The sequence below is a fragment of the Delphinus delphis genome, chromosome 3, assembly GCF_949987515.2.
Source record: "Delphinus delphis chromosome 3, mDelDel1.2, whole genome shotgun sequence".
NCBI classification, from domain to species: domain Eukaryota; kingdom Metazoa; phylum Chordata; class Mammalia; order Artiodactyla; family Delphinidae; genus Delphinus; species Delphinus delphis.
The window spans coordinates 12,934,393-12,961,021 of NC_082685.1; the positions used below are offsets into that span (position 1 = coordinate 12,934,393).

General features: G+C 54.4%; 1 protein-coding gene across 5 annotated transcripts in view; it reads right to left on the minus strand.

Annotated features, from left to right (window-relative positions):
• Positions 1-20,286, minus strand: part of CRTC1 (CREB regulated transcription coactivator 1) — a 78,692-nt gene extending 58,406 nt beyond the window's left edge. For all 5 annotated transcript variants that reach the window (XM_060008016.1, XM_060008014.1, XM_060008015.1 and 2 more), the window contains exon 1: positions 20,156-20,286. In XM_060008016.1, coding sequence (XP_059863999.1) covers positions 20,156-20,281 — 126 coding nt within the window. In that variant the 5' untranslated portion in view covers positions 20,282-20,286. The remainder of the gene's footprint in view (positions 1-20,155) is intronic.
• Between the last annotated feature and the right edge of the window lie 6,343 nt (positions 20,287-26,629).

Below are 26,629 nucleotides of genomic sequence, written 5' to 3' on the forward strand. Positions count from 1 at the left end.
ACTTTTACCACAATAAAACAACATGTAAGAGAAAGGAAAAGCATTCCCAAGATTCTGGCCAAGCGCAAAGTGCAAGTCAGCATGGAGGTGAGCGGTGGGTGAGACCCGGAGCGACCTGTCCCGAGCCCCCGCTCGCAAGACAACGGCGTGGGTGGGGGACGGTCGCCAAGGACCACGTCCCTGCCCTCAGAGCAGTGTCATCTAACTGGGAAGCCACCACGGCCCCACATGTGTACGCAGAAGAGGAACACAGACTGCCACGTGGCTTCTTGGCCGTGGCACATCCCCTCTTGAGGCAGCCCAGGGTCAACCTGCCAGGCACCCACCCCAGGAGGGGCACAGCCGCCCACGCACTGCCAACCCACAGCGCCTTGGGGTCCATCAGTCCACGTCAGAGCCTGTGATCTGGCAGGCAGGAGCACCGAGGCCGCAGCTGTGGCCTTCTTGAGGTCTAAGAAGCATTTTGAAAAATGCAAACTAGTGGCCAACTTCTAAATTTTTTTGAAATTAACTTAAACATCAGAATTGCTGGCTCCTCCTGTAACACTAAAAGTGCCAACAACTTGGGGCCTGGATTCCTGGCTCGTGATTTATTATCAGCCAGCGCGGGGCCACATTCCCCGCGCTGAGACAAGAGGGCTGCACAGGTCCCCTCACGCCCCATGTGCGAGTCTGGGTTCCAAGAGGGCCGGCAGGCCTGAGGTCGCCCAGCTGGCTGCACACCCAGGGCTGCCAAGCCCAGCTTGTCCCCACTGCCCCCCCCGTCCAGCTCAGCAGCTGTGTGGACCGACCCAAGGCCTGGAGGGAGGAAGCCCCCACCCCACCCCCAGAAGCAGGCCAAGTGTGGGACAAGAAGGTATGGAGCTAGGATGTTGCATGTGGGCCAAGCGAGGCCCAGAATGCAGGTCTCACCCTGAGCCAAACCCAAAGAAATCCACTGCTGCCTGTCCAGCATTTAACCATGAGCAGCCCCAGCCAGAGTGGACACCAAGAGGTCTGCAAAGCCCTGGGGAGGGGACATGAGCAAAGGCAAGGGGTCAGCAGTCAGGCCCAGCCCCAGGCTGGCTCAAGAGCCAGGGGTTCCTTGGGGAGAGCCCACACTACACTGCCACCCAGAACCCCCACCTGAGGGAACTGCTCAACACAGTCCAGGAGCCCTGCCACCCTCACTGGCTCCTGTCTTCACCCTCCAGCCGTCCCAGAAAACCCTGTATGTCTGGCCCAGCCGGCAGGGCTAGTGCCCTCCAGGGAGGGTCCACTAGGCATCGCCTGGGGCCAGCAGGACAGGAGGCCCGAGCAGGCAGTTGGAGACATGGGGAGCCAGTCACCTGAGGGTGCTGGAAAGGAGGCTGGCAGGGAAGCCAGTAGGGCCGGGGACGAGCTCTGTGGCTCACGTGCTTACCCACCAGCATAAAGAGGTCCTGGGGCGCTCCAGGTTCCGGGCTGGGTGGAGGCTGAGGATTTCTGAGTGAGAGGGGCTGTGCAGAAAACAAGCAGGAAAGGGGGTCGGGGGTGGGGGAGCAGGTGGTAAAGGAGGTGACACTGGAGCTGGGAAGAGCACTCCAGGCAGGCGGTCCAGTGAGTGCAAAGGCCCTGGGGTCAGAGTGAGCATGACAGGCGGAGGGGGACATGGGGGCAAGCCAAGCCACCCATGAGTGAGCAAGGAGCTAGGGGGAGGAGGGCGCAGAGCCTCACGGGATCTCACTCTGAGTGTGATGAGAAGCTACGAGAAGAATTAAAGCCAGTGACCTAGGCTGCCTTCCCTCGCACAGAGTTCCCATGCTCGGAGGAGGTGGACAGAGGAGCCAGTGTCGCGCTGGCGATGGGGGAGCAGACAGCCCATCCACAGCAGGCAGGGCACAGGGCAGGTGGAGATTAGGCCCCTGAACTCAGCCACCTTCCAGGATGGGGCCCAATACGACACCTGGACCGATGAGGGGCTGCGCAGGCACAAGGAAAAGCACCCAGGGCAGACGGGACCTGGAGACTCACCTGTCCCGGGGACCAAGCGCTCCCAGGCGGCACCCCTGGGTGCACTTCCAGCTTTCCAGCAGGTCCCAGGAGGGTGCTGACAAGCACACCGGCTCACCCCAATTATCATCCATGACCCCTGGCTGGTCCCCAGGCTCTATCTGTCCCTCTCTCGTGCCCATGCAGGTGCTGGCCAGCCTTCCTCCCAAGGTCTCCTTCCTTCCCATCCAGACCCCAAGGCGGGGTCTGCTCCCCTGCTCCAGTGGCTGTGCCCCTCACTGCAGGCTTCCTGCCACCACCCTCAGGATGAAGTCCCACGTTCCCGCAGAGCGTGAGGCCAGGACAGGCGCTCTCAGGATCCTGTGCCCTTGGTCCCCACCTTCTCACAGGCAACCCCCACCCCGCCACGCCAAGCCTCTGCAGCTGCTGTGCCCTCTGCCAGGTGCACCCTCGCCCGCCCCCCCCAGGCGAACCTCACTCGGGGCACCACAGGGCCCAACATGGCTCCCCCCATGCCCCATCAGGCACCCTCTGCTCCAGACGCAGCTGTAGCCCTGCACCTCCAAGCACCATGAAGGCTCAGAGCAGGCACTGCTGGTCAGGCCTTTGTCGACCGGGGGTGCCTCTCCAGCCTGGTGCCTGTGGCTACCCTTGCGAGGAAAACCCTCCTCTCTCTCCATTACTTCGCTCCTCTCCCAGCCTCCGCCCTGTGGTCCCCTCCCAGCTCCCTCCAACACGGCTCTCTTAAGGGCTCAGCCCTCTGCTTCTCACGTGTCACCCCTTCTAGGGCAGCCCCGGATGCCAAGTCAGCCAGCAACTCCAGTGTGCCACCTGGCCCTGTGCTTGGAACGCTCTCCATCATGCTCACAGGAGCCTCCTCCATCTCAGCAGCCCCTCACGAGGCTCTTGTCCGCCCAAGTCCTCCACTCCACACCCCCCGCTCCTCGTGGCCCTGGCAGATGACACCATGATCTTCCCCACGCGGCAGCCAGAAACCCAGGGGTGGCCCCGTTCTTCCCTCGGGCCTCCCCGCCGTGGCCGGCCTGACAGTCACCTCTCCTCCACAGCTCCTGAGCCCCCAGATTCCCCTCGCCCCACAGTCGTGCCCCAGACAAACCCCTGCCAGGTCTCTGTGCCTCAGGATATGCTGTTCCTTCTCCTCTGTCGCTCCCTACCCACCTCCTGTCCCACCACAGAGCTCTCTGCCTCCAGGCAGCCCTCCCAGCTTGGCCCCACCCTCCAGTAACCTCTTCTCCCCTCTAAGTCAGTAGCTCCTCAGGGCAGTCAGCAGATGTGATTCCCTCCACAGGGCACCAACTGTGTGCAGGTACAGTCCTAAGGGTTGTTCACACACTGAGATGGTTAACCCGCTCTACAGAACATCTTAGGAGCGGTGATGGGAAAACTGACAGGGGCCAGTTATGTGTTTTCCCAGGGTCACGCAGCTGGCAGGAGAGGAGCAGAACTTCATACTGTTAGGATGGCAACAATACCCGAAGCAACCTACAGAGACAATGCAATCCCTATCAAAATCCCAACAACAGGGGCTTCCATGGCAGTCCAGTGGTTAAGACTCTGCGCTCCCACTGCAGGGGGCACAGGTTTCGATCCCTGGTTGGAGTAAGATCCTGCATGCCGCACAGCGTGGCCAAAAAAAAAAAAAAAAAAAATTCCAACAACATTTTTGGCAGAAATAGAAAAATCCACTGTAAAGTTCATATGGAATCTCAAGGGACCCCAAAGAGCCAAGACCATCTTTAAAAAGAAGAACAAAGTTGGAGGACTCATGCTTCCCGATCTCCAAACTTACCACAAAACCACAGCAACCAAGACAGTCTGGTATTGACATAAAGACATATAACACCAACGGAATAGAATACAGAGCCCAGAAATAAACTCTCACGTATATGGTCAAATGATTTTTGACAAGGGTGCCAAGACCATTCAAAAAGGAAAGGACACTCGTTTCAACAAATGGTGCTGGGAAAACTGGATCTCCACATGCAAAAGACTGAGGCTAAACCCATACCTTATACCATATATAGAAATTAACTCAACATGGATCCAGACCTAAAGCTAAAACTATAAAACTTTAACTATGTAACTAAAATTATAGAAGCTCAGAAGAAAACAGAGGAAAAACTTCAAAACACTAGATTTGGCAATGACTTCTTGGCTGTGACACCAAAAAGACAGTCAACAAAAGAAAAATATATATAAATTGGGCTTTGTCAAAATTGAAAACATTTGTGTATCAAAGGACACCATCAACAGAGTGAAAAGGCCCCATTCCCATGGAACGTGAGAAAATATTTGCAAATCATGTATCTGATAAGGGATTAACATCCAGAATATATATGGAACTCCTAAACCTCAACAGCAAAAAACAACTCAATTCAAAAATGGGCAAAGTGGGCTTCCCTGGTGGCGCAGTGGTTGAGAGTCCACCTGCCGATGCAGGGGACACGGGTTCGTGCCCCGGTCCGGGAAGATCCCACATGCCGCGGAGTGGCTGGGCCCGTGAGCCATGGCCGCTGAGCCTGCGCGTCCGGAACCTGTGCTCCGCAACGGGAGAGGCCACAACAGTGAGAGGCCCGCATACCACAAGAAAAAAAAAAAAAATGGGCAAAGTAACACAAAAATACTAATTAGAAAAGATATATGCACCCTTATGTTCATTTCCACACTATTTATAACCTCCAAGATATGGGAACAAACTAAGTACCCATTGATAGATGAATGGATAAAGAAAATGTTTTATACATATGTATTTATACATACACACACACACACACACACACACACAGTACAACTCAGCCATAAAAAAAGAATGAAGTCCTGCCATTTGAGACAACATAAATGGATATGAGAGTGTTATGCTATGTCAAATAAGTCAGATGGAAAAAAACAAATACCATATGATTTCACTCATATGTGGAATCTAAAAAAAAAAAAAAGAAGAACAAACAAAATAAAATAAAAACTCATCGATACAGAGAATAGATTAGTGGTTACCAGAGGGAAAAGGGGTTGGGGGTGGACAAAATGGGTGAAGGGGTCAACTGTATGGTGATGCATGGTAACTAGACTTGTGTTGGTGATCACTCTGCAGTGTACACAGATGTTGAACTACAATGCTGTATGCGTGAAACTTACATTTAAAAAAAAATAAAATGGGCAAAGGACCCAAATAGATATCTCTCCAAAGAAAATATACAAATGGCCAACATGTGCATGAAAAGATGTTCAACATCACTAATCATTAGGGAAATGCAAATCAAAACCACGAGATACCACCTCACATCCACAAGGATGGCTATAATCAAAAAGCCATAAAAGAAAAAGTACTGGTGAGGATGTGAAAAAATTGGAACCTTTGTGCACTGTTGGCGGGAATGTGCAGCCGCTGTGGAAAACAGTGTGGAGGTTCCTCAAAAAATTAAACACAGGATGGCCACATGATTCAGCAATCCCACTTTTGGGTATACACCCCCCCAAAAAATGGCAGCAGGGATTCGAACAGATATTTGTACAGCCATGTTCAGAGCAGCATTATTCACAACGGCCAAAAGGTGGAAGCAACCCAAGTGTCCAATAAATGGGTAAACAAATGTGGTCCATCCATACAATGAAATATTATTCAAGCTTAAAAAGGAAGGAAATTCTGACATATGCTACACCACAGACAAACCTTGAGGACATTATGCTAAGTGAAATAAGCTAGTCACAAAAGGACAAATATTATGAGTCAGTCCATTTACACGAGGTCCCTAGAGTAGTCAAATTCATAGAGACAGAAGGTGTTTAATATGGGAACAGAGTTTCGGTTTTGCAAGATGAAAAGAGTTCCAGAGATGGATGGTGGGAACGGTAGCACCACAATGTGAACGTACTTAATGCCCCCGAACTTAAAAATGGTTAAGATGGGGAACCATTACGTATATTTTCCCACTTTATTTATTTACTTACTTGGCCACGTCACGCGACTTGCGGGATCCTAGTTCCCTGACCAAGGATCAAACCCGGGCCCGGGCAGTGAAAGTGCTGAGTCCTAACCACTGGACCACCAGGAAATTCCCTCCCACAATTTTTAAAAAGGAAAAATACAAAAAGAAAATTAGCATTTCACTCCTATGGAATTCCTGCCCAAAACACACCACCGTAACCCCATGGCAAGAAAACAGACAAACCGCCCTGAATGAGATTCCACAAAAAGACTGAGCAGTTCTCTTCAAGAGGTGAAGGTCATGGACACTGAGGAAACCCTGAGCATCATGGATTGGAGGAGACTGAGGTGACCCAACGACTAAATGCAACGTGGGAGCCTGGACAGAACCTAGGCCCAAAAAAGGTCACTGAGGGACATCTGGGGAAATCCAAACGCAGACTGGAGTCTAGCTGATAGACCTGTGACAATGCTGCTGTCCTGGTCCTGTGACGCCGTTCATGGTGAGGGGCTATGGAAACTGTACTGTCTTTGCAACTTTTCACTAAATCTAAAACTCTCTCAAAAGAAAAAGTGAAAAGAAATGAATATCCCTCCCCCCCAATAAAACTGAACAGACAATTCCTAAACTGTTTCTTGGCACCTGTCACATGTCAAGCCAGGGCACATGGGTGCAAAGTGTAAGACCCTGCCCCATGGGGCACCCTGATGCCCCCCGGCACGAGGCTAAGCGCTTAGGGTGGGCACGTCATCTAATCTGTACAACTCTACACATGGAAAAACTGAGGCACAAGAGGAGGAGTCATTTGGAGGAAGCCGGCAGAGGCAGGGCTTTGAGCCCCAATAATAGCCACTTAGACTTGCAGGGTGGGGGCGTCGCCATGGGGAGGGCTCTTGGGCACAAGTGACCCCCAGAAGGCCCCTGCTACTGACCCTCAGGGCTCCTCCCTCTGCATCTGTTGAGCCAGCAGGGATGAAATTAGCATCTCCTTGGCACCTTGGCTGCTGGGCCCATAAATCACTCCTGAGGCTGTGCATTGATTCTGTGATGGTTTAATGAGCCGCTCCCATCCTAATTACAGCTATCAAAGCCCTCCTGCCTGGGAGGACAGCAGGGATCAAGACAGCACAATGCTCACGGGTACAAAAGGACCCACGGAGGAGGGCCGCAGGAGTTTGTCTCTTCTGAACTTGATCACTGAACTTGATCTCAATGTGAGAGAGGCTCTTTAGCCGGCAGGGCATGGACACAGCAGCCCCCTGGACGTTCCGGCAGGGCGGACAGATCTCGGTCTTTGTGGGGCATGCTCCACCCCCCACCCCCACCCCGGTGTCCCCAGCCCGAGGACTGGCCAGCCCTGCAGAGCCAGCCCTGGGCACTCTGCCTGGCTGGGCTGACACTTCCTCCCTGAGATTTCCAGGCGAATGACCAGCTGGCATGCACCCACCCACCCTCCGCGCCCAGGTGAGCTGTTGTCAGATGCACGGAGGAAAAGGGAAGTGCTTTGGGTTTTCTGTTTTCAATCCTCATCAAAGTTTTGAGACATAAACAATTTCTTTTATTACTGAAAAAAAAAAAGGGTGGCAGGGTATGTCCCTGCAACCCCAGCTGGCAGGGAAGGGCACACCTCAAAAGCTCTCACAGGGCTTCTCCCATCATGAGCGTCCTTGCGGGAGCAGGGCAACTCAGGAGGGACCACCGAGCTCCCAGGCTGGATCCAGGAACAGAGGCTCAAATGCTCAACAGCCAACAAGGGAAAAGATCTGTCCTTCACAGCAGAGACTGACCCCTCTGGATAGAATGCCGTGCCCCGGCTTTGGGGTGAAACCCCCGTGACCAGTGGGGTGTCAGGATGGGACCACCTGACAGAGAAGGAAGTTCACATAGGAAATTAGGACTCAAGGTCTCTTCTCTGCTGCAGAAATGCCTTTCCTCATTATGGGGGCCAGCAGAGCATAAAGTGAAAGCTATTTAATATAAACCTCCCCCATCCCCACCCTGGGGAATCAGATTCCCGATTCTTGGGTGAAAGAACTTCCGCCAAGTCAGCAAGTCCTGGTCTGTAAGGAGTCAGCGTTCATTCCCTCAGCACCCACCACCCCTTGGGGATGCCTGCCCTGGTTCCCTCCCAGGGGACTAGTCCACCCCAGACCCCTGCATCCCCTGCCCTCACTCTCCCCAGGCCTGTGCCCATATGGTGGCTGGAGGGATCTTTGCTAAACCTACATCGCACATCACTGCCCTGCTCATAACCTTCCTGGAGCACCCCACCACCCCAGAATCGGACTCTGACCCCTCACGGGGGCCCATGACACATCACCCACGGAGTTCGGCCGGGCCAGGCTCTCCCCAACAACAGGCCTCACATCTCCCAATCCCATGGCTCACCCTTGTGCCTTGGGGCTCAGCCCAAACGCCACCTCCACCAAAGGGCCCCCCTACTCCCATCCCATTTCACTCTCTCAGAGCCATGACTTTGGGGCCAGGGACCAGCTGGCTGCTGGCATGGTTTCCCCACTTGTTCTGCAAGGTTTCCCCAGGGCCCAGCACAAAGTAGGTGCTCAATAAATACTGACTGAAGCACTAGACTTTCCAGTCCAAACCCTGGCCACTGCAGGGAGACCTCACTGTGTGGTCCGGTGCTTCCTACGTTCCCCAGCCCAGGGTACCTGCAGGGCCGAACAGGCACCACGCTGCCCCAGGCCCGCCCTCCGGAGCCCACAGGGGTCTGCCAGTCCACTCCAGACCCCTGCATAGTCAATACAAACTCCAAGTTTCTCCCTAAAACTGTTCAGAAAACTGTAGCTCTGGGAAGATCCTACTACCCACCTGGCTCTGTAGCCACTCGGCACCCGGTACACATTCCCAGATGGAAAACGGGACCCCACGCCACATTCCCACTACTTAAGGGGAGAAGCCTGACTGTGTGGTGGGAGACTGGCCCTTTTAGAGGACACTTGCACCCAGAAGATTCTAAAATGAACTAGAGCTAGGCCTGCCCTCGGGGGGGTCACAGTCCAGTATCTGCTTAGTGCCTGTTGAAAACCCACTCCGTGCCTGCTGACTGTCTGCTGTGCCCACTCCATGCCTGCTGCCAAGCGCCTGCTGGGCACCTGCTGGGTACACCCTGTGTGCCTGCTGAATGCCTGCTGGGCACCCACCGATGGTTCACTCTGTGTCTGCTGAGCACCTGCTGGGTATACCGGGTACCTGCTGAGCAGGAGCTGAGTGTCTGCTGAATGCCTGCCGTTTGCCCGCCCAGTGCCGCTGAGCACCGCCGTGCGTTCACTGTGCGCACGCCTCCAGAATCCCAGCAGCGGCAAGCACGCATCTACGTGCGAGCCCCATTCCGGACACGCTACCTGGGTTAACCCGTCTAGGTCTCACCACAAGCCTATGAGGCAGACACCACTGTGACCCCCGCTTCACCGAGAGGGAGAAGAGCCCAGAGGGGACTCCCAGGTCTAAACTCACTCAGGAGGAAGCAGAGAAAAGCCCAGCAGCATGGTCCCAAGCTGGGTACCGGGTGCTACAGGCCCCCCTCACCCCAAGCACTTTCTCCCCTCCACGCCCATCTGAGAACTCTGAGGAGGAAGCCCCGGCCGCGCCTCATTTCCATCTGGCAAATAATAAATATTGACTCTCTGAATCCTTGGCCCGAGAGGCAAGCAGTGGCTTCCTTGTTTGCGCACCTGGACCCCCAGCCAGCCGGCGGCACCAGAGCCACCTCTGGCCAGGGCAGGGCACACCCACCTCTGCTCTGGGGTAGGGCTGGACATGGTGGAGGGAGGGAGGTGAGGAGAGGGGGTCGGAGACGCCCCAGCCAGAAATGGGGGGCTAATCCATCCTACAAGCTCCAAGATGAGGTGAGACTCTCCCATCCCCACCCCTTTCTCACTGGTTCCCCCACCTCGCTCTCCTTCCTGCTCACCTCTGAGTAAACCGTCATTATTACCTCTGAAATGTCCCAAATCGGCCTTCCCTCTGTCCTCATCGTGGCAGAGCCCAAGGTGCTACAGTCCCCTCCCTGCTGCAGGGGGTTCAGAGACAGACACACAGGTGGGGCAGGCACAGGGAGGAATACAGTGAACGCCTGATTTGCAAAACACCAGGGACGACCGCCACGGTCACCAACAGATGTATATGAATCGAAGCTCAGCCTCCAACAGGGCCCCTTATGGCTGCATCAAGAAAAATGTGGGCCCCAGATTCAGACACAGGGTCGATCCCAGCACCTCCACACACAGCAAACCACCTGACCTGTCACGCCTTGGTCTCTCATCTGTGTACCAGGGGAAGCAACAGGCTCTTTCTCGGGGTGACCGCCACCACTTGCTGGGTGTAGGCACCTGGGCTCTAGCAAGCATGGCCCCTGCCACTCCCGCACCTTCGCGTCACTCACGTCACCGTCCTGCTGGAACCTTCCATGACACCCCATGGCCCACAAACAGGGCCTGGCCTAGGGCCCTCCATCACCCGCCCCACCTCCCTCCCCAGCCCTCTGCCCGTGCAGTCTATGCTCCTCAAGCCCTTCCCTCCACGCACAGGGTTCCAGCAGCCTGGAAGGCTCTGCCTCATCCCGACCGGCTGGCCAACTCCCAGAGCCGCATGAGACAGGGGAAAACGTGTGGTGACCTGGGTCTGTCCAAAGGGGTCAAATCCCAGCTCTCCCACCTCGAATGTTCTGTGACATTTGCTCTCTGAGCCGTGGTTTCCCCCTCAGTAAACCCGGGAGGATGCCGTCAGCTGCCTGGGGTGTTGATATGTCGCCAGGCTCAAGGTCTGCACCTCAAGGAACCGGGGGCCTCTACCGACCCCTTCTCGCCTGCACAATCCTGGCACGCGGGGGAGCACAGGAGCAGGGCTTCCCAGCCTCGGCACCCACCGACATCAGGGGCCTCGTGCACACTGCAGGGTGTGGAGCAGCACCCCTGGTCTCCGTTCACCAGATGCCAGGAACACCCACCGCCCCAAGTCATGACAACCCAAGATGTCCCCAGACGTTGCCAAATGCCCGCAGAGGCAGAACCGGCCGGGGTGAGCACCCTGGAGCACCCATTTTTGACACTTCCCCACCACTGCACTCGGGCGGTCTCTCCCCAGGCCAGACCCCACCCCTGACATCCACATGGCATCTTCCAGAGGGTCCCTGTTTAAAAAGAAATCCCCAGCACCAAGGACTCTGAATCCCAGCCCCTGAGGCGCCAGTACCCTGTCTCACGGAACAGCATGGAAGGCAGCCTGTACCACTGAGCTGAAACCAGAAGCCCCCGGCGCCGAGAGCGGCAGAGGAGGCCCAGCACTCAGCCTTCGGGACGCCCGCAACGGCCCAATGCTGACCCACGGTAACCTAAGTGACCCCGAGCAGGACCAGAAGGCCCACTGCGTGGACAAGAGTCATCTGGCACTCTGCCCCCGAGCCAGCCTTGGGGACAGTGACAGCAGAACCCTCCCTGGTGGTACGGACCGACAATTACCACCAGGCCACCAACCAAGGGCCAGACAGCCCACTTACCCCTCTGACGGAGGCCAACCCTATCCCTCCACCTGGCACAGCCCTGGTGACCCCGGTGTCCGGGCCTCCCAGCAAGGCCCACATGGCAGGGTCCTCAGATCCCCACTCAGAACTCAGGTCCCCACCCAGACCTCCAGAAGCAGGATCTTGGGGGAGCCCAGAGTCTGCATCCTTTAGTTCCAAGGTGGTTCAGAGACCCCCAAGAGTGACAGAACCACTGCCCACCATCCTCCCAACCTTCCTTGTTGCTCTTGGTCAGTGGGGCTCAAACTGTGGGTGACAGCCATTGGCCCAGGGCCAGCAAACTCCTGTAAAGAGCCAGATGGTAGATATCTCCACCTCTTTAAGCCATCAGGTCTCTGCGGCAATGACTCAACTGCCACAGACAAGGCATGAATGAATGGGCGTGGCTGTGTTCTAATAAAACTTTACTTACAAAAAAACAGGTGTAGCTGGCTGAGCCCTGGATTACTGGGTTATGAAACCAATTCAGTGGGTCCCTGGCATTTTATAATAAACAGAAGGGAACCAATTATATCAACTTTGCACACACACAGGGAGGGCTGGACTCCTTGGAGAAAACTGTTTCAATTGTATGTTTGTTGGTGGCGGCTGTTATGACACGAAACACAAATTTCTAACAGTGGGTCACAGTCAAGGAAATGAGAAGGCGGCCTCGGAACTAAGCCCTCAGCTTCCATGCCTGTCCCTCAGCCAGTGACACCCTCCCCTCACCCAGCCACAGACCCCCCTGGTTCCACACCTACTGCAGGTCCAGCAAGCCCTCCTGGATTCCCCGGAGCAGGTGGGCCCCAGCACCGCACACCCTGTGCACCGGCCTCCACCTGGTGAATCAATATGCCCGGCAATTCCACTCCCGGGCATGTGCCCACAAGGTGAAAACAGGGGCTTGTGCAAATGCTTGCACACACATGTTCACAGCAGCACCATTCATGACAGTGAGAAAGCGGAAACAGGCCATACACCCATCAACAGGTAACAGATACACTAAATGTGGTCCATCCGCACAACGGAATATTATTTGGCCACAGAAAGGAATGACACTCTGACACGTGCTACGAAGTGGATGAACCTCGAAAACATCATGCTGAGTGAAAGAAGCCAAACACAAAAGGCCACATGTTGTATGGACCCATTTACATGAGACGTCCAGACACGCCAATCCACAGAGACAGAAAGTAGATTAGTGGTTGCCAGGAGATGGGGCAGGGGAGGATAGGGAGTGACTGCTAATGGGGACTGGATCTCCTTCTGGGGTGATGGAAATGTTCTGGAACTAGACAGAGGTGATGGCTGTGCAACACTGTGAATGTGCTAAATGCCACCGAAATGTGTATTAAAATGGTTCATTTTATGTGAATGTCACGTCAATTTTTTAAGGCTTTTTTTTCCAAAACAAGGTCACTCCGCATGGTTCCCGGGCTGGCCATGAGCTTTAGGAGGGTTCTCTACACAGGACCCCCGGCTGGCAGGGCCACTCAGCAGTCCCCTGTGGGAACAGAACCAGGGCTCTCCAAGAAAGCCTCCTTCCAAATGACAACTGGACCAATTAACCCAGAAGCGTGTCCCGTGCCAGCCACAGAGACTTCGGCACCCAGCCTGATCTAGACCATGGCTTTTATGGGAAAAGCGCCATGGGCACTGCACAAAGGTGTGTGTGATGGTGTCCCAAGTCTGCCGCCTCCAAGACGAGGACAATTAGTGACAGGAAATATGGAGTCCAGGGTCCAAGTCATGGGAGAAACAGGGGCGTGGTGGGAGAAACTGAGTCACGTTTCGGAAAAACCAAGGCCCACATGGGGCCAAGCAGGCTCTGGCAAGCTACTGAAGGTTCTAGTTTGTGTTCTTACTTCCTTGTTTCGGACACAGCGCGTGTGCTCATCCCAGAGCTACACGTCAGTTCTGCCTCTTCCCGGCTGGGATGCAGCACTGGGCCTCAGCTTCCCCATGGGCACAATGGCAAAGCCGACCCTCCTCTCCGGTAGGAGGGGCTGAGCAACAAGAATGGGGATGAGTGAAAGCCACACGGCGCCCGGCAGGGGGCAGGACCCGAGAGTGCAAAGGACAGACTTTACCCCTGACCACACTGTGACCATACTCTTGGTCAGCTCCTGACAAGATGCCCCTCCTGCCCCAGGGCCTTTGCTCTAGCTGCTGTTTCTCAGGCTTGTTCACCATCACCACCAGGCCCAGGACAGAGCGAGAGTCCCCAGTTCCTGACAATGGGTGTGTGACGGATCCACTCAAGGCCTCGAGGGGAACATGACCTGCCAAAGAAGGACACGTGTGCACATCTGCAGACAACCCTCAGGCCCACCGCCCCGAAGCGGGTTCCGCATGGTACCTGGACTCCGCGGGCTCTGTCTCAGCCCAGGAGAGTGTCCGCCAAATGACCGCCAAAGGCGGGGGGCGGGCATAAAACAACACAAATTCATTTTTGCACAGCTCGGGAGGCCAGACATCCAAAATCGAGGTGTCGGCAGGGCCACATTCCCTCTGGGGGCCCTAGGGGAGGATCCTCCCTTGCCTCTTCCAGCTTCTGGGGGCTCCACGCATCCCTGGCTCGTGGCTGCAACACTCCAATCTCTGCCTCCGTCATACATGGCCTCTCATACGTGAGTCCGGGTCTTCTCTTTTCGTGAGGACGCCAGTCATCTGACCACCTAAATCCAGGACAACCCCATCTTGAGATCCTTACCCTACTCACAGCTGCAGAGACCTTCTTTTCCAAATAAGGTCAGAGTCGCAGGTTCTGGGAGTCAGGATGTGGGCACATCTTCTTAGGGGCCCCCATGCAACCTATTACCGGGTGTGGCAGATCACCAGCTGGAAGGCACTGAGACTGCTGGGGCCTTCTGGAGGTGGGGTGCCGTGTACCCCATCCTCTCAACAGAGCAGCTCGGCGAGTCCTGCGTGCGTGTGTGTGTGTTAAGGCTGCAGATGGCACCAGACACTTGAAGCAGCCGGCACAGAGGCAAATGGTGCCAAAGCCCAGGATGGAGGCCAGGACTGGGGGCGGCCTCCACGCTCAGCTAACCCGAGCCCCCGCTGCACGGTGCCTGCGGCCCAGAGGCCCGTTTTCCAACAGCCTGTGCAGAGCCACCCCCGTCACAGGGTAGGGCCGGGAGAACACCCTCCTTGAGCGCAGCCAGAGCTGGCAGCCCTGGCTGGGCCACCGTGGACTGCTTTGCACGCGGGCTTTTTCTGGCCCAGGTGCTGCTCCCTGGGATGCTCAGTGATCAGTTACAGGCAGAGCCTCCTGTGCCCTGAGCCCCCGGCAAGTGGGCGACGCGCCCCCATCTCTTCCCCTCACCTCCCACATCCGGTCCACCCACACGTCCAGTCATCTCTGCTGGCAAAATCCACCACTCCGGCCACTGCCACGGCCACCTCCCTGCTCAAGCCACCTTCTCCATTCCCCAGCCGGGATGCTACAGCGGCCTCGCACCATCTGCCTGCTTCCCTTCTCACCCCCTTGCCCACTCAGCTCACAGCCATCTTTGTAAGACACGAAGCATCCTTGAATGATTACATGGAGAGTTACCATTTGAGAGTGACCAGCAACTCCACTCCTCGGCGTATACACCCAAGGGAAAGGAAGACCCGCGTCCACACAAGCACTGGGACACAAACGTCCGCAGCAGCACTGGTCACAGCAGCCAAAAAGGTGGAAACATCCCGAGTGTCCACGGATGAACAAATGGATACGCGAAATGCAGTGTATCCACACCATGGAGTATTATTCAGCCTTAAAGAGTAATGAAGTAACGGACAGTGGTGGCTACACGACACTGTAAACGTACTCAATACCACTGACCTGTACACTTATCAATGGTTAAGATGGTTAAATTAGGAACTTCCCTGGTGGTCCAGTGGGTAAGACTCTGAGCTCCCAATGCAGGGGGCCTGGGTTTGATCCCTCGTCAGGGAACTAGATCCCGCATGCCGCAACTAAGAAGTCTGCACGCTGCAACTGAAGATCCCACATGTCGCAACGAAGATCCTGAGTGCCTCATCTAAGACCCGGCACAGCCAAAATAAATAAAATAAATACATAAATGTTAAAAAAAAAGATGGTAAACTGTATGTTTTGTATATTTTACCACAATTCTTAATAAAGAAAGGAAGGACTGATACACCCTACAATATGCATGAACCTCGGAAACATCACGCTGAGCAAAAAAAGTCAGACATAAAAAGCTACGTGTTATATGATTCCATTTATATGAAATGTCCAGAACAGGCAAATCCACAGAGACAGAAAGTAGATGAGTGGTTGCCAGGAGTGTGGGAGGGGGAATGGGGAGTGACTGCTAAGGGGACGGGGTTTCCTTCTGGGGTGATGGAAATGTTCTAAAATTGGTGATGGTTGCACAACTCTGTGAATATGCTAAAAACCACTGGATGGTACACTTTATTTATTTTTTTGGCCGTGCCACGCGGCTTGAGGGATCTTAGTTCCCCGACCAGGGATTGAACCTGTGCCCCCTGCAGTGGAAACTCGGAGTCTTAACCACTGGACCACCAGGGAAGTCCCTAGATGGTGCACTTTTCTTTTTTCTTTTTTGGCTGCGTTGGGTCTTCGTTGCTGCATGCAGGCTTTCTCTCTAGTTGGGGTGAGCGGAGGCTACTCTTCATTGAGGTGCGTTGGCTTCTCTTGGTGCGGAGCACGGGCTCTAGGCACACGGGCTTCACTAGTTGCGGTGTGTGGGCTCAGTAGTTGTGGCGCGTGGGCTCAGTAGTTGTGGCTCGCGGGCTCTAGAGTGCGTGCTCAGTAGTTGTGGCGCACGGGCTTAGTTGCTCCGCGGCACGTGGGATCTTCCTGGGGCCAGGGCTGTCCCCTACATTGGCAGGCGGATTCTTAACCACTGTGCTACCAGGCAAGTCCCAGTACACTTTAAATGAGTGGTTTGAATGTATTGGGAATGATATCTCAATAAAGCTATTACAAAAACAAGCAAAGGATCAGGCCACTGACCATCACAGACCCTCCCAGGGCCCCTCCCTCAGGGGCCAGCCGCATCTCTCCTCTCTCTCTCTCAATATGCCAGCCTCAACCTCGCCAAGCCCTTCCCACCTCGGGGCCTCTGCACCTGCCTCCCTCACAAGGGACACCCTTCCCCAGCATGGGGTGGGGGTGGGGGGCGCGGGGGCCTCTGTCTCACTGTCCAGGTGCCAGCCTCCCGCCCTAGCCAGTCCTAGCACATTGCTTTGCTTCTTCTGAGAGCATCGGCCTCATTTATCTGTAGCAATTCTCTCCTGTCTCCACTAAAACCATGCCGGCTCCCCAAGAGCATGGCCCTCACATGCCTCATAAGCTGCTGGCTCCCCAGTACCTAATACAGTCCCTGGGACGTGCTGGGCAAATAAAAATGTCATTTTGTGGAATAAGCAAGCTACCCTTGCTCACAGATCAGGATTCTGAGACCCAGAGAGGTTAAGAAACCTGCCCGAAGTCACACAGCAGAGCACCACAGCCCTCTCTGCACATCAGGCTGCCCATGTCTGAGGACGAGAAAGGAGCATTCGTGCACTCACCTCTCTACCCTGCGACCCAAAAGTGGACGTCACACCCCATCCGCCACCCGAACTAGCCCTTGGGGTACCTGCCCCTGGGTGAAGTGACAGCATGGATCTACTCATCAGGCTCAACACCTGCTGACCGGCCTTTCACAAGGGAAGGCACTGCGGGTGCACCCATCATGACCGAGGGCCGTGCACAGACACACATCGACACGAGCGTCCCCGCTCGCTCCGGGAGTGGGCGTGCTGACCTGTGGAATTCCCCTGAGAAGAGCAGGTACCAACTGGGCCACGTCCCACCTGTTCTCAGGTGAAACGTTTGTGTCTACCGCAGGCGGAGGCAGCGCAGAAGGCTGCAGCCATAGGAGGGTGAGCAGGAGGAGACCCTGCATCAGGCGGGTTCGCTCACCTGCACCAGACACTGCTGATGTACCACGTGCCATGTGCAATAGCCGGAAAAGGCTGGGAAAGAGCTTGCCCATCCTGGTCTCAGGTGCAGGCAAAGCCACCAGCCTGCCCACAGTGGCACAGCCGTATTGATGGGTGCGGAGTTTTGAACTATCTGCCCGGGTGCAAAGCTCGCACCCCTGCCCACACAGCGTTTCCTTCAAACTGAAGGTATCTCGGCCTTGACACTGCTGACACCTGGGGCCGGATCACTGTCTATGGTGGGAGCCGTCTATGCATCGTAGGGTGCATCCCTGCTCTCTACTCACTAGATGCCAGTAGCAGCCCTTCCCCTAGTCGAGACAACCAAAAATGTCATTGCCAAATGTCCCCTGAGGACAGAATCACCCCCAATAGAGAACACTGCTCTGTCTGTAAAAATCTAGTATAAGTGCACCTCCGCCCAGGGCCCAAGCCCACCCTACCTCCCCAACTCCCGAAGTAAAGGAAGGCAACAGGGCGAGGGAGGAAAGAGATGGGAAACGGTTACCAGGGGCCGAGAGAACTGCTGTCTGCGAATCTTAAAAATCTTTTCTACATCCATCAACCAATGAATGGATAAACAAATGTGGTCCAGCCATACAAAGGAATACTACTCAGCCATAAAAAGGAAAGAAGCTTCCTGATACACGCTACAATGTAGATGAACCTTGAAAACATTAGGCTGAGCGAAAGAAGCCAGACGCAAAAGGCCACATCTTGTATGAGTCCATTTATATGACACGTCCAGAACAGGTAAATCCATAAAGACAGAAAACTTGGTGGCTGCCAGGGGCTGGGGGGAGGGGCACATGAGAAGTGATTGCTAATGGGTGTGGAGTTTCTCTGAGGAATGATGAAAACATTCTGGAATTAGACAGTGGTGATGGTTGCACAACTCTGTAAATGTACTAAAAACCACTGAACTGTACACTTTAAACAAGTGAATTATATGGTACTATCTCAATAAAGTTGTTATTTTAAAGGTATCTTTTCAACAACAATTCAAAAACAAACAAACAAAAAGACACCAATAATTCATTTCCAACCCTAAAGCAGAAACCAGGCCTTGGATCATGAAGAACTGTCAAGAACCAGTGTGACCCCTTCTTCTTGTCACACCACATACATTTGACACCTACTGCATGCTAGCACACACTACATGCTGCAGACAAGATGAAGTGGACACTCCTGCACTCAGAAGCCCTGACGTATGGGCAACACTCAAGCTGCGCGCTTTCATTCATTCATTCATTCACCAACCACATCCTGAGCGAGGCCGCAAGCGGCTGGAGCAGGGACAAGCAGCACCTGGCCGACAGTGAGCACCCGACTGATATAGCTGAACAAACGCACGGAAATGAAGACACACATTCTAGTCTTAAGGTCATGATCTCAAAGAGAAACAAGCAACTAATTAAAAAGTAACGTCACCCCAAAAGCCCACCTGAGGAATCAGAAACTGAGGCTCACGGCATGGAGGTAGGTCTGCCTAGGCCAGTCAGATCGGACACCAAATCCAGAAACCAGCGGGGTGGGTGTCTGCAGCTCCCACTCAACCCCTCCCCAAGGCCCCAGGGTACAGCAGAGGGGTCCCATCGCTCTGCAGGATCGAAGCAGAGATTTACTGCCACCTGTGCAAAGCATGCTCCCCTCCCTGACCCACGAGGAAGGGCTTGCTAGACACACTCCACAAGGGAGGATACCGAGACCCAAGGAGCTTGGCACCTCACGGTGGTCGCCAGAGAGCTGGGGCCCAGAAGAAGGGCCAGGACCCCCAACCCCAGCCACAACCAAGCCCCTGCTCCAGGCCTACAGCGGCTTCCCAGATGAGGTTAGCAGGTAACCGGGCCTGCTCCTGCACACCAAAAGCACCCAGCCATCTGAAGAACTGTCCCTCCATCCTGGTCCTGAGGGGCCAGGGGCCATCTGTGGCCAGCTGTACCTTGTCCTAGTGGGAGGAACATCACCTGGTCCCCACCATATGGGCTGCATGGGGAAGGGGCAGCTGTCAGCACTCCAAGCTCCAAGACAGCCCAATCTGCCTTCCTGATCCCGCCCAGGTCCCCACAGCGGAGGCCAGACCTTTCCCCCAGGTATCCAAAAGGGAGATACCTATCCCATCTCAGCTCTGCAAGTGGGGGTACCTGTCCTTCCCCCAACACTCAGGCAGTGAGTGCACAGGTGACAATGATGGAGAGACACCTGTCCCTTCAGGTAGCAATGGTGTGGGGGCAGCTGTCCCCCTCAGGTGCCAATGATATAGGAGCACCTATCCCCCCTCCCCAGTTAACAGTAATGCTTGCAAGCAGCACCCAGTTCACACACCTCAGTATCACTGCTCTAGGTAGCAGTGATATAAAGGCACCTATCCCCCTCAGGTAGCAGTGTGGGGACACCTTTCCCCCCTCAGGTACCAATGATGTAATGGCACCTGTTCCCTCCATGTAGTAATGATGTAGAGACCCCTGCCCCTACAGGTAACAATGATGTAAAGACACCTGTCCCCCACTTCAGGTAGCAATGATGCAGGGACACCTTCACCCCTTCAGGTATCGATGATGTGGGGGCACCTGTCCCGCCCACGACGCCCGGGGCGTGGGGACACCTGTCCCCACGGGCCGAGCCAAGTCCCGCCCCCGCCGCGCGCGCCCCGCCCCCGCCGCGCGCCCCCCACCCCGTGCACGCGCCAGACACGCGCCCCCTGCCTCCCTCTCCGGCCCAGAGGGGTCGGCGCGGGCAGCCCCCTTACCCGCGCGGCCCGCGTCAGGCTCAGGTCCTTCATGACCTCCTCGAAAGCTGCCGTCTCCTCCGCTTGCTTCTGGTTGTGCAGGGCGATCTTCTCGCTGAATTTCCGCGGATTGTTCGAAGTCGCCATCTTCTCGCCGCCTCCTCCTCCTCCTCCTCCTCCTCCTCCACCTCCTCGCCCCCCCCACTCGCCGGTGCCACCACGCAAGCGCCGGCCGGACCCGCGGGCGGCGGGCAGTGCGCAGGCGCGCCGGCTGTAGTGAGAGCGGCACATGCGCACAGGAGTCGCGCGCGGCGCGGGGGCGATAGCGCATGCGCGCGCCTCGGCGGCGCGCTTAGAGGCCAGAAGGGGAGGCGGGAGAGGGAGGGTGGAGTTTTCGGCGCAGTCGCAGTGAGCCGCCTCCTGGCCCGCTGGACAGCGGCCGTCTGGCTGTTGGGCAAGGGACAGGCTGGGCCGCTGGAGCTCCCAAGAGAGAGACTCCTGGACGCAAACCCTTCCAGGTCACCAAGATGGAGCCAGCACCCATCCCAAGGACAGGTAGCACTCGAGGCTGAGCCTGGGCTCGGACCAGTTCAGCTCAGAGACCAGTTCAGGGCGTTGCTCATCCATGCATGCATTCATTCATTTATGGAGCGCCTATGTGTGCCAAGTGTACTGGGGGAACGGCGTGAGCAAGCAGACGTGGTCCCTGCCCTCATGGGATGCACAGTCGGGGCGGGGGGATGGAACATAACCCACCAACAAATGACCCGAGAACTTTTCAGATGGAGAGAAATGTGATGTGGAAAATAAAACCAATGATGGGCCAGGAGGAGAGTGATGTTAGGAAGGGAGGCTCCTATGGCCAACATGGTTTTGGGGGTGCGATCAGTCCCCAGCCCAAAATCCCAATGTCGTCCTTAACACCTTTCTTTCCCTGTTCCTATCCCCTATCCAGTTCCTATTTTCTGGATCCTTAAGCTCAGAGAACTGGAGCTACATAGCTTTAGCCTCCTCTCTGTGAATTTCTCCAGTCCAATTTTGCTCAAGGAAGCCAGCTTTGCCATGGGGTGCTAAAGGACAGGTCCAGAAATCCCACCCAGACCCATCAGTGAAAGGGACAGCAGAGTCTCCCCGATGATGAGGTGGGGGGGGGCAGGTGACCTAGAGAGGCAAGAGGGATTCTGACACCTAGTTGTCTCTCCCCAGACAGAGGGACCCCAACCACCAATGTCAAAGTTTGTATTCAAGAGGCTCCAGGGATTTCGGAGCATGGGTGGGGCAGAAGCCAGGAGGGGCAGCCAGGGGAATTGGGGGCATCTCTAATTGCACAACAAGCACACTTTTTTACCAGGGCGAGGGATGGCTGGAGGGGACACTGATGGAGATCATAGGGGGAAACCAACATTTTCCAAACATGCTTTTATTTATATTTTACAACAGTTTAATGAAAAGTCCACATTAAATACATACACATACATAGATTTTAATTTGGAGTGTCCTGGGCACTGCCACTGCTCTATTTTATCCTTCTGGTTCATATGGTTTTGAGCACTTTATTGGACTTCTAGCCTTTTTGCCTAGCAAGTATCTGCCACCTATCTGGGGTGTCAACAACCAACTACCCTTCAGGGAACCCTTTCCAACTTTCAGTCCCTGGTTTGTGGTAGAGCTGGTCTCACCACTCGCTCTCCCCACAGTCTCCCCTTCAAATTGGAAGCCTTGGCCAATCAGCAGAGCCATTGCTGTGACCAGCACGATTGGGTCAGGGCAGGCATGTGACCCAGTTTGCCCAATGAGATACAAGTCTGGAATTTTTGTTTGAAGCATGGGAAAGAGAAGCACCCTCTTTGCTTGGGTGGCTGATTTGAAGGGTAACACAGGTTTGCAGAGCCAGAGGTCACCACTTGAAGAGAGGTGGCCTGGGGAATTCCCTGGTGGTCTAGTGGTTAGGATTCTGTGCTTTCACTGCCGTGGCCTGGGTTCAATCCCTGGTTAGGGAACTGTCCTAGAAGTCGCACAGTACGCGTGGACCAAAAAAAAAAAAAAAAAAGAGAGAAAGGTGGCCTGAGAGTAAACCCACACAAAGGAAAACAGAACCAAATGTAGGCAAAGACACTCTCAGAATTCCTGCATCCAGCCATACCTGAAGCTAGACACTCCTGCCTTTTCAGTTATGTGAGCCAATAATTCATGCTCTTTTTTGCTGAAGTCGATTTGAAGTCCATCTTCTCTCCCTGGCACAGAGACTGAAGCTTCTGGGAGTCAGGTAAGGGACTGGACATTCTATTTATGTGACTTTTAGTCCCTGCCACCATCCTGAGATTGGAGAGGAAATAGTGACAGAGAGCAGGGACGGCAGCTGCCCATAACAAGTTAAGCGCCAGAGCCAGGACTGGAACTCGGGCCTGACAGCAGAGGTCGGCTTCCTTCTCTACACCAGGTTTTGTCAAGTTTAAATGAGGTTAATATATGTCAAGTGCTGGCTCATAATAAGTGCTCAAAAAATGCTGGTTACCCAGATCACTTACATAAGGCTGCACTAAGCCGGTTTCTGCACAGAAAGATGGAGGAGAAAAGATTTCAGGGGGAGCAGGGGCCACAGCAAGAGGCTATGCCCACAGGGCAGAGGTGAGGGGCCAGTGCTCGCCCTACTCACCCCCGTTTACCCCGCACCCCAGCAGCAACTCGATCCATCCTAAACCCTGGTGATGAGTCAGAGGAAGCCACAAGCCTGCTTATTGCACAATGGCCAGACAGTGACCAAAGCCCTCCTCCCACTCCACTGACCCCCAGCCCTGAGAAGGGTGAGGCCAGGGCGTCTGGTGACCCAGGCAGAACCCAGCCCTGACTCTATCACTTTCTCCCTTCATCAAAGGCACCTTCCACCACCCAGTGTGGCCCGGGCAGGACTTCTGGAGCAGCTCATGGTCTTCGTAAAGGGGGGTGGATCTCATGCTCCCTATGACACTCAGAAAAAAATCCAATGGCCCGAAGGGTCCTCACACACCCTGGCCCCTCACTCCAGCCACCCTGGCTTCCTTGCTACTCCACCTGCAGGTCTTTGCATGTGCTGTTTCCTCTGCCTGCACTGCTCTCCCCCCAGATCCTTTCATGGCTGGCACCTTCTCATCTTTCAGACCTCTCCTCTGGCAGACCCACCCTGAGGGCGCTATCTAAAGTGTACCCTTGAATGTTTGTCCCATGATCCAGGAACATCCCACCCTCTGAAGGCAGCTGTGTCTGGAGTACTGTCTGCTCCCCTATAGACTGAGCAGAGATCAGAAGCTGAAAGTATGTTCACCCTTCTCAGACACTCCGGGGGCTTGAAGTTCCTGTGTGATGCAGAAAGAACACAGACACACCCAATTCCCTACTCCTAAGGCTTGTTCTCTGTTGATGGCTCTGAGCACTTTAGGCCTCATTTTATACTCATCTGTGTTCATTCTGTTTCCCTGGCTCCCCAGAGCTAACACAAGACTAGTCAGAAATGGGGAATTAGGAAGGGTTTGTTAAATGAATATGCCTGGGAAACTCCTATCTATCCCTCAAAACCCACCTCAAATGACCCCTCCTCCAGAAAGCCATTCCTGACCCCAAAGCAGAGCTGTTCCTCCCTCTGGACTCACACAGCCCTGGGTCCTTCTCCAGCCAACCCTGACCCAAAGGGATAAGGGATATCCCATTCTCTCTGTCTCTCTTTTTTTTTTTTTTTTTTGGCTGCACTGGGTCTTCATTGCGGAGCGCAGGCTCTTTGTTGTGGCACGTGAGCTTCTCTAGTTGCAGCACACAGACTGTCTAGTTGTGGTGCAGTGTGGGCTCAGTAGTTGCGGCACGCAGGCTTAGTTGCCCGCGGCATGTGGGAATCTTAGTTCCTTGACCAGGGATCGAACCCACGTCCCCTGCATTAGAAGGCAGACTCTTCATTTTTTCTTTTTTAATATTTATTTATTTATTTGGTTGTGCTGCGTCTTAGCTGTGGCAGGTGGGCTCCTTAGTTGTGGCTCACAGGCTCCTTAGTTGTGGCATGCGACCTCTTAGTTGCGGCATGCACGTGGGATCTAGTTCCCTGACCAGGGACTGAACCCCAGCCCCCAGCATTGGGAGCATGGAGTCAACCACTGAGCCACCAGGGACGTCCCGGAAGGTGGATTCTTAACCACTGGACCACCAGGGAAGTCCCAGGAGTATCCCATTCTTAAATAGCTTCCCTTGAGTTACAGAGCAAATCCAAGTGTGAGCTAAGAGGCAAGTCCTGTAAGCTACTTCTTGCTGCCTCCATGATATAGTTTTCTCTCCTGTGCTCCATAACTTTGGCTGGCTCCCTTTTTTTCTCTGCCAGCTTCCCTAGCATCCTCTCCCACCCTTCCCTTTCTCATGTCCTCCATCCAGCCTTGTTGATCCTGCGTGGGCCTTTGCACAGGCTGTCTCCCTGCCTAGAATGCCCTTTCCCCTGCATCCAGGCCACAGCACCCCTCAACGTAAAGCTTCTAAATACAAGCTAAATTAAAACCTAAATTCCTGTGCGTTTCTGCGTGGCCCAGCCCTTGCCAATTCTCCAGCTGTGTGACAACAGGCAAGTGATTTCATGTCTCTGAGCTTCACTGTCCTCCCGTGTGAAATGCAGATAATGGCACTCCGCAGAGCAAGCTCTTGGGAAGATTAAATAGATAATGCATGTAAAGCACTTAGCTCAGCGCCTGCTTCCTCGCAAGCACTCAATAACTGTTAGGGAAGCAAAACCCTACATCGAGATGTTAGTTTTCATGGCTTGCTTTTCTGCACTGCCTTATATGGAATCTTAGTCAATCCAGGGTACCCACATTGCATGAAGGTGAACTCGGGCCATTGGGAGCTGGAAGGCAAGGAGGAAACCATCCAGGGCCCGTCTTTGACTTCCAAACCAGGCCCTCATCAGACAGAGTTTTGAAAGGCAAAGCAAGAACCAGGTTTGATTATGAAGCGAAAGGGAAGAACCCGATGGGAGCCAGAAACACCAGACATGGAGCTCACTCCTTACGACCGAATAAGAGGTTAGAGGAGGACCCAGGCCCCTCAGCCCCCCACCGCAGGCTGAGTGTGGGGTGGAAGGTAGGACGGGGCGGACTGCCGGACTGCCAAGGAGGCTGGAGTTGAGGGGGCAGGGACCCAGGGGGATGGATCTAGGGTATGGTGGGGCAGAGCCAGCCGTCCAGTCCCCACCACAACAACCACCACGCTGAAGGGACATCTGGGGCAGGCCTTCCAGTGACACCAGAATGCCCTGAGACTTGGCTGAGCTCCAGCTAAACTGCCTCACAGAGCCCCCCGCTACCCGCTGTCCAAAAGCCCAGGACACTTACAGCCCCAATCTACTCCACAATAAAAGAGAAGGATTCCCCAACCTCTAGGGGTCAGTGGCTGCAGAAGAGATACAGCTGGCTTTTCTTTTTGGTGGCCCAGCATCTGGAGGCTGGGGAATCCCCATAATGGGAATTCAGCCTCTCCAATGACAACAGAGGCTCCAAAGCCAATGGTGTGATCAGTCAAATTATGGGCCTCAGTTCCCCTTCGTTTCTGTGTCCCACCCTTTGCCACACCGCTGTGCATTCTTCCTGCCTAAGGTAGGGGATATTTACCCAGCCCTGATTTTGAGCACATCATTTGCTTTGGCCAAAGGAATATGGGTAGAAGCAGCAGCACAAGAGTTCCGAATCTGGACCTTAGGAAGCCTCATGTGATCCCACTTGTCCTCTGGCACCATTGTAAGAGGAGAACATAGGTTGACTAGCTGCTGGTCCCAGGAAGATGCAAGGTAGGTGGAGCTGAACTTCCTGGTTACTCCACAGTCTTGCACCTGGAAGCAGAGCTGCTCAGCCAAGGGAAGCCTAGAACAAATACCCCACCCCAGCTGAGTCACAGACATGTGAAAAATATTTTTGCATGCCATTGAGACTTGGGGTTGCTTGTTACACAGCAGCAGCAGCTGACTAATACACTGAGGTACTAACTTTCCCCACTCCCTAGGGCATTGGAGCAGGACATGCTGGGCCAACAGGATGTTTCCAAGTGATGCAAAGACACAGCATTGGGGCAGGAGCATGTGGTTTCCAGGGGCAGCTATGGCGGAGTACCAATGGCAGTGCCAGTTGAGGCATCTGGATTCTGTGGTGGTGGCAGAAGTGACCTCACCAACCAGTTCCCTGGCATGATGTCAGCTAATCACCCTCACCTCCTTGATTTCTACCACTTTCTGAGTCTGGTTTTCCAGCCTTCCTGCCACTTTTGTGAGGAACTGAACAGACTTCCAATGCACATTTTTGCTATTTAATTTGGCTGGTGTTTCCGCTGCTTGCAAATTAAAACCTTGACTTACATAAGATGGGGAAACCCCAGCATCTGTTACATTTATATTATAATTTTGGAACTGTTTGGGTTACAATTAGCAGAATATCTGACCACTAGTATCTTAAGTGGCACAGACATTGTGATTTTTCATAAAAAGGAGTCTGGAGGTAA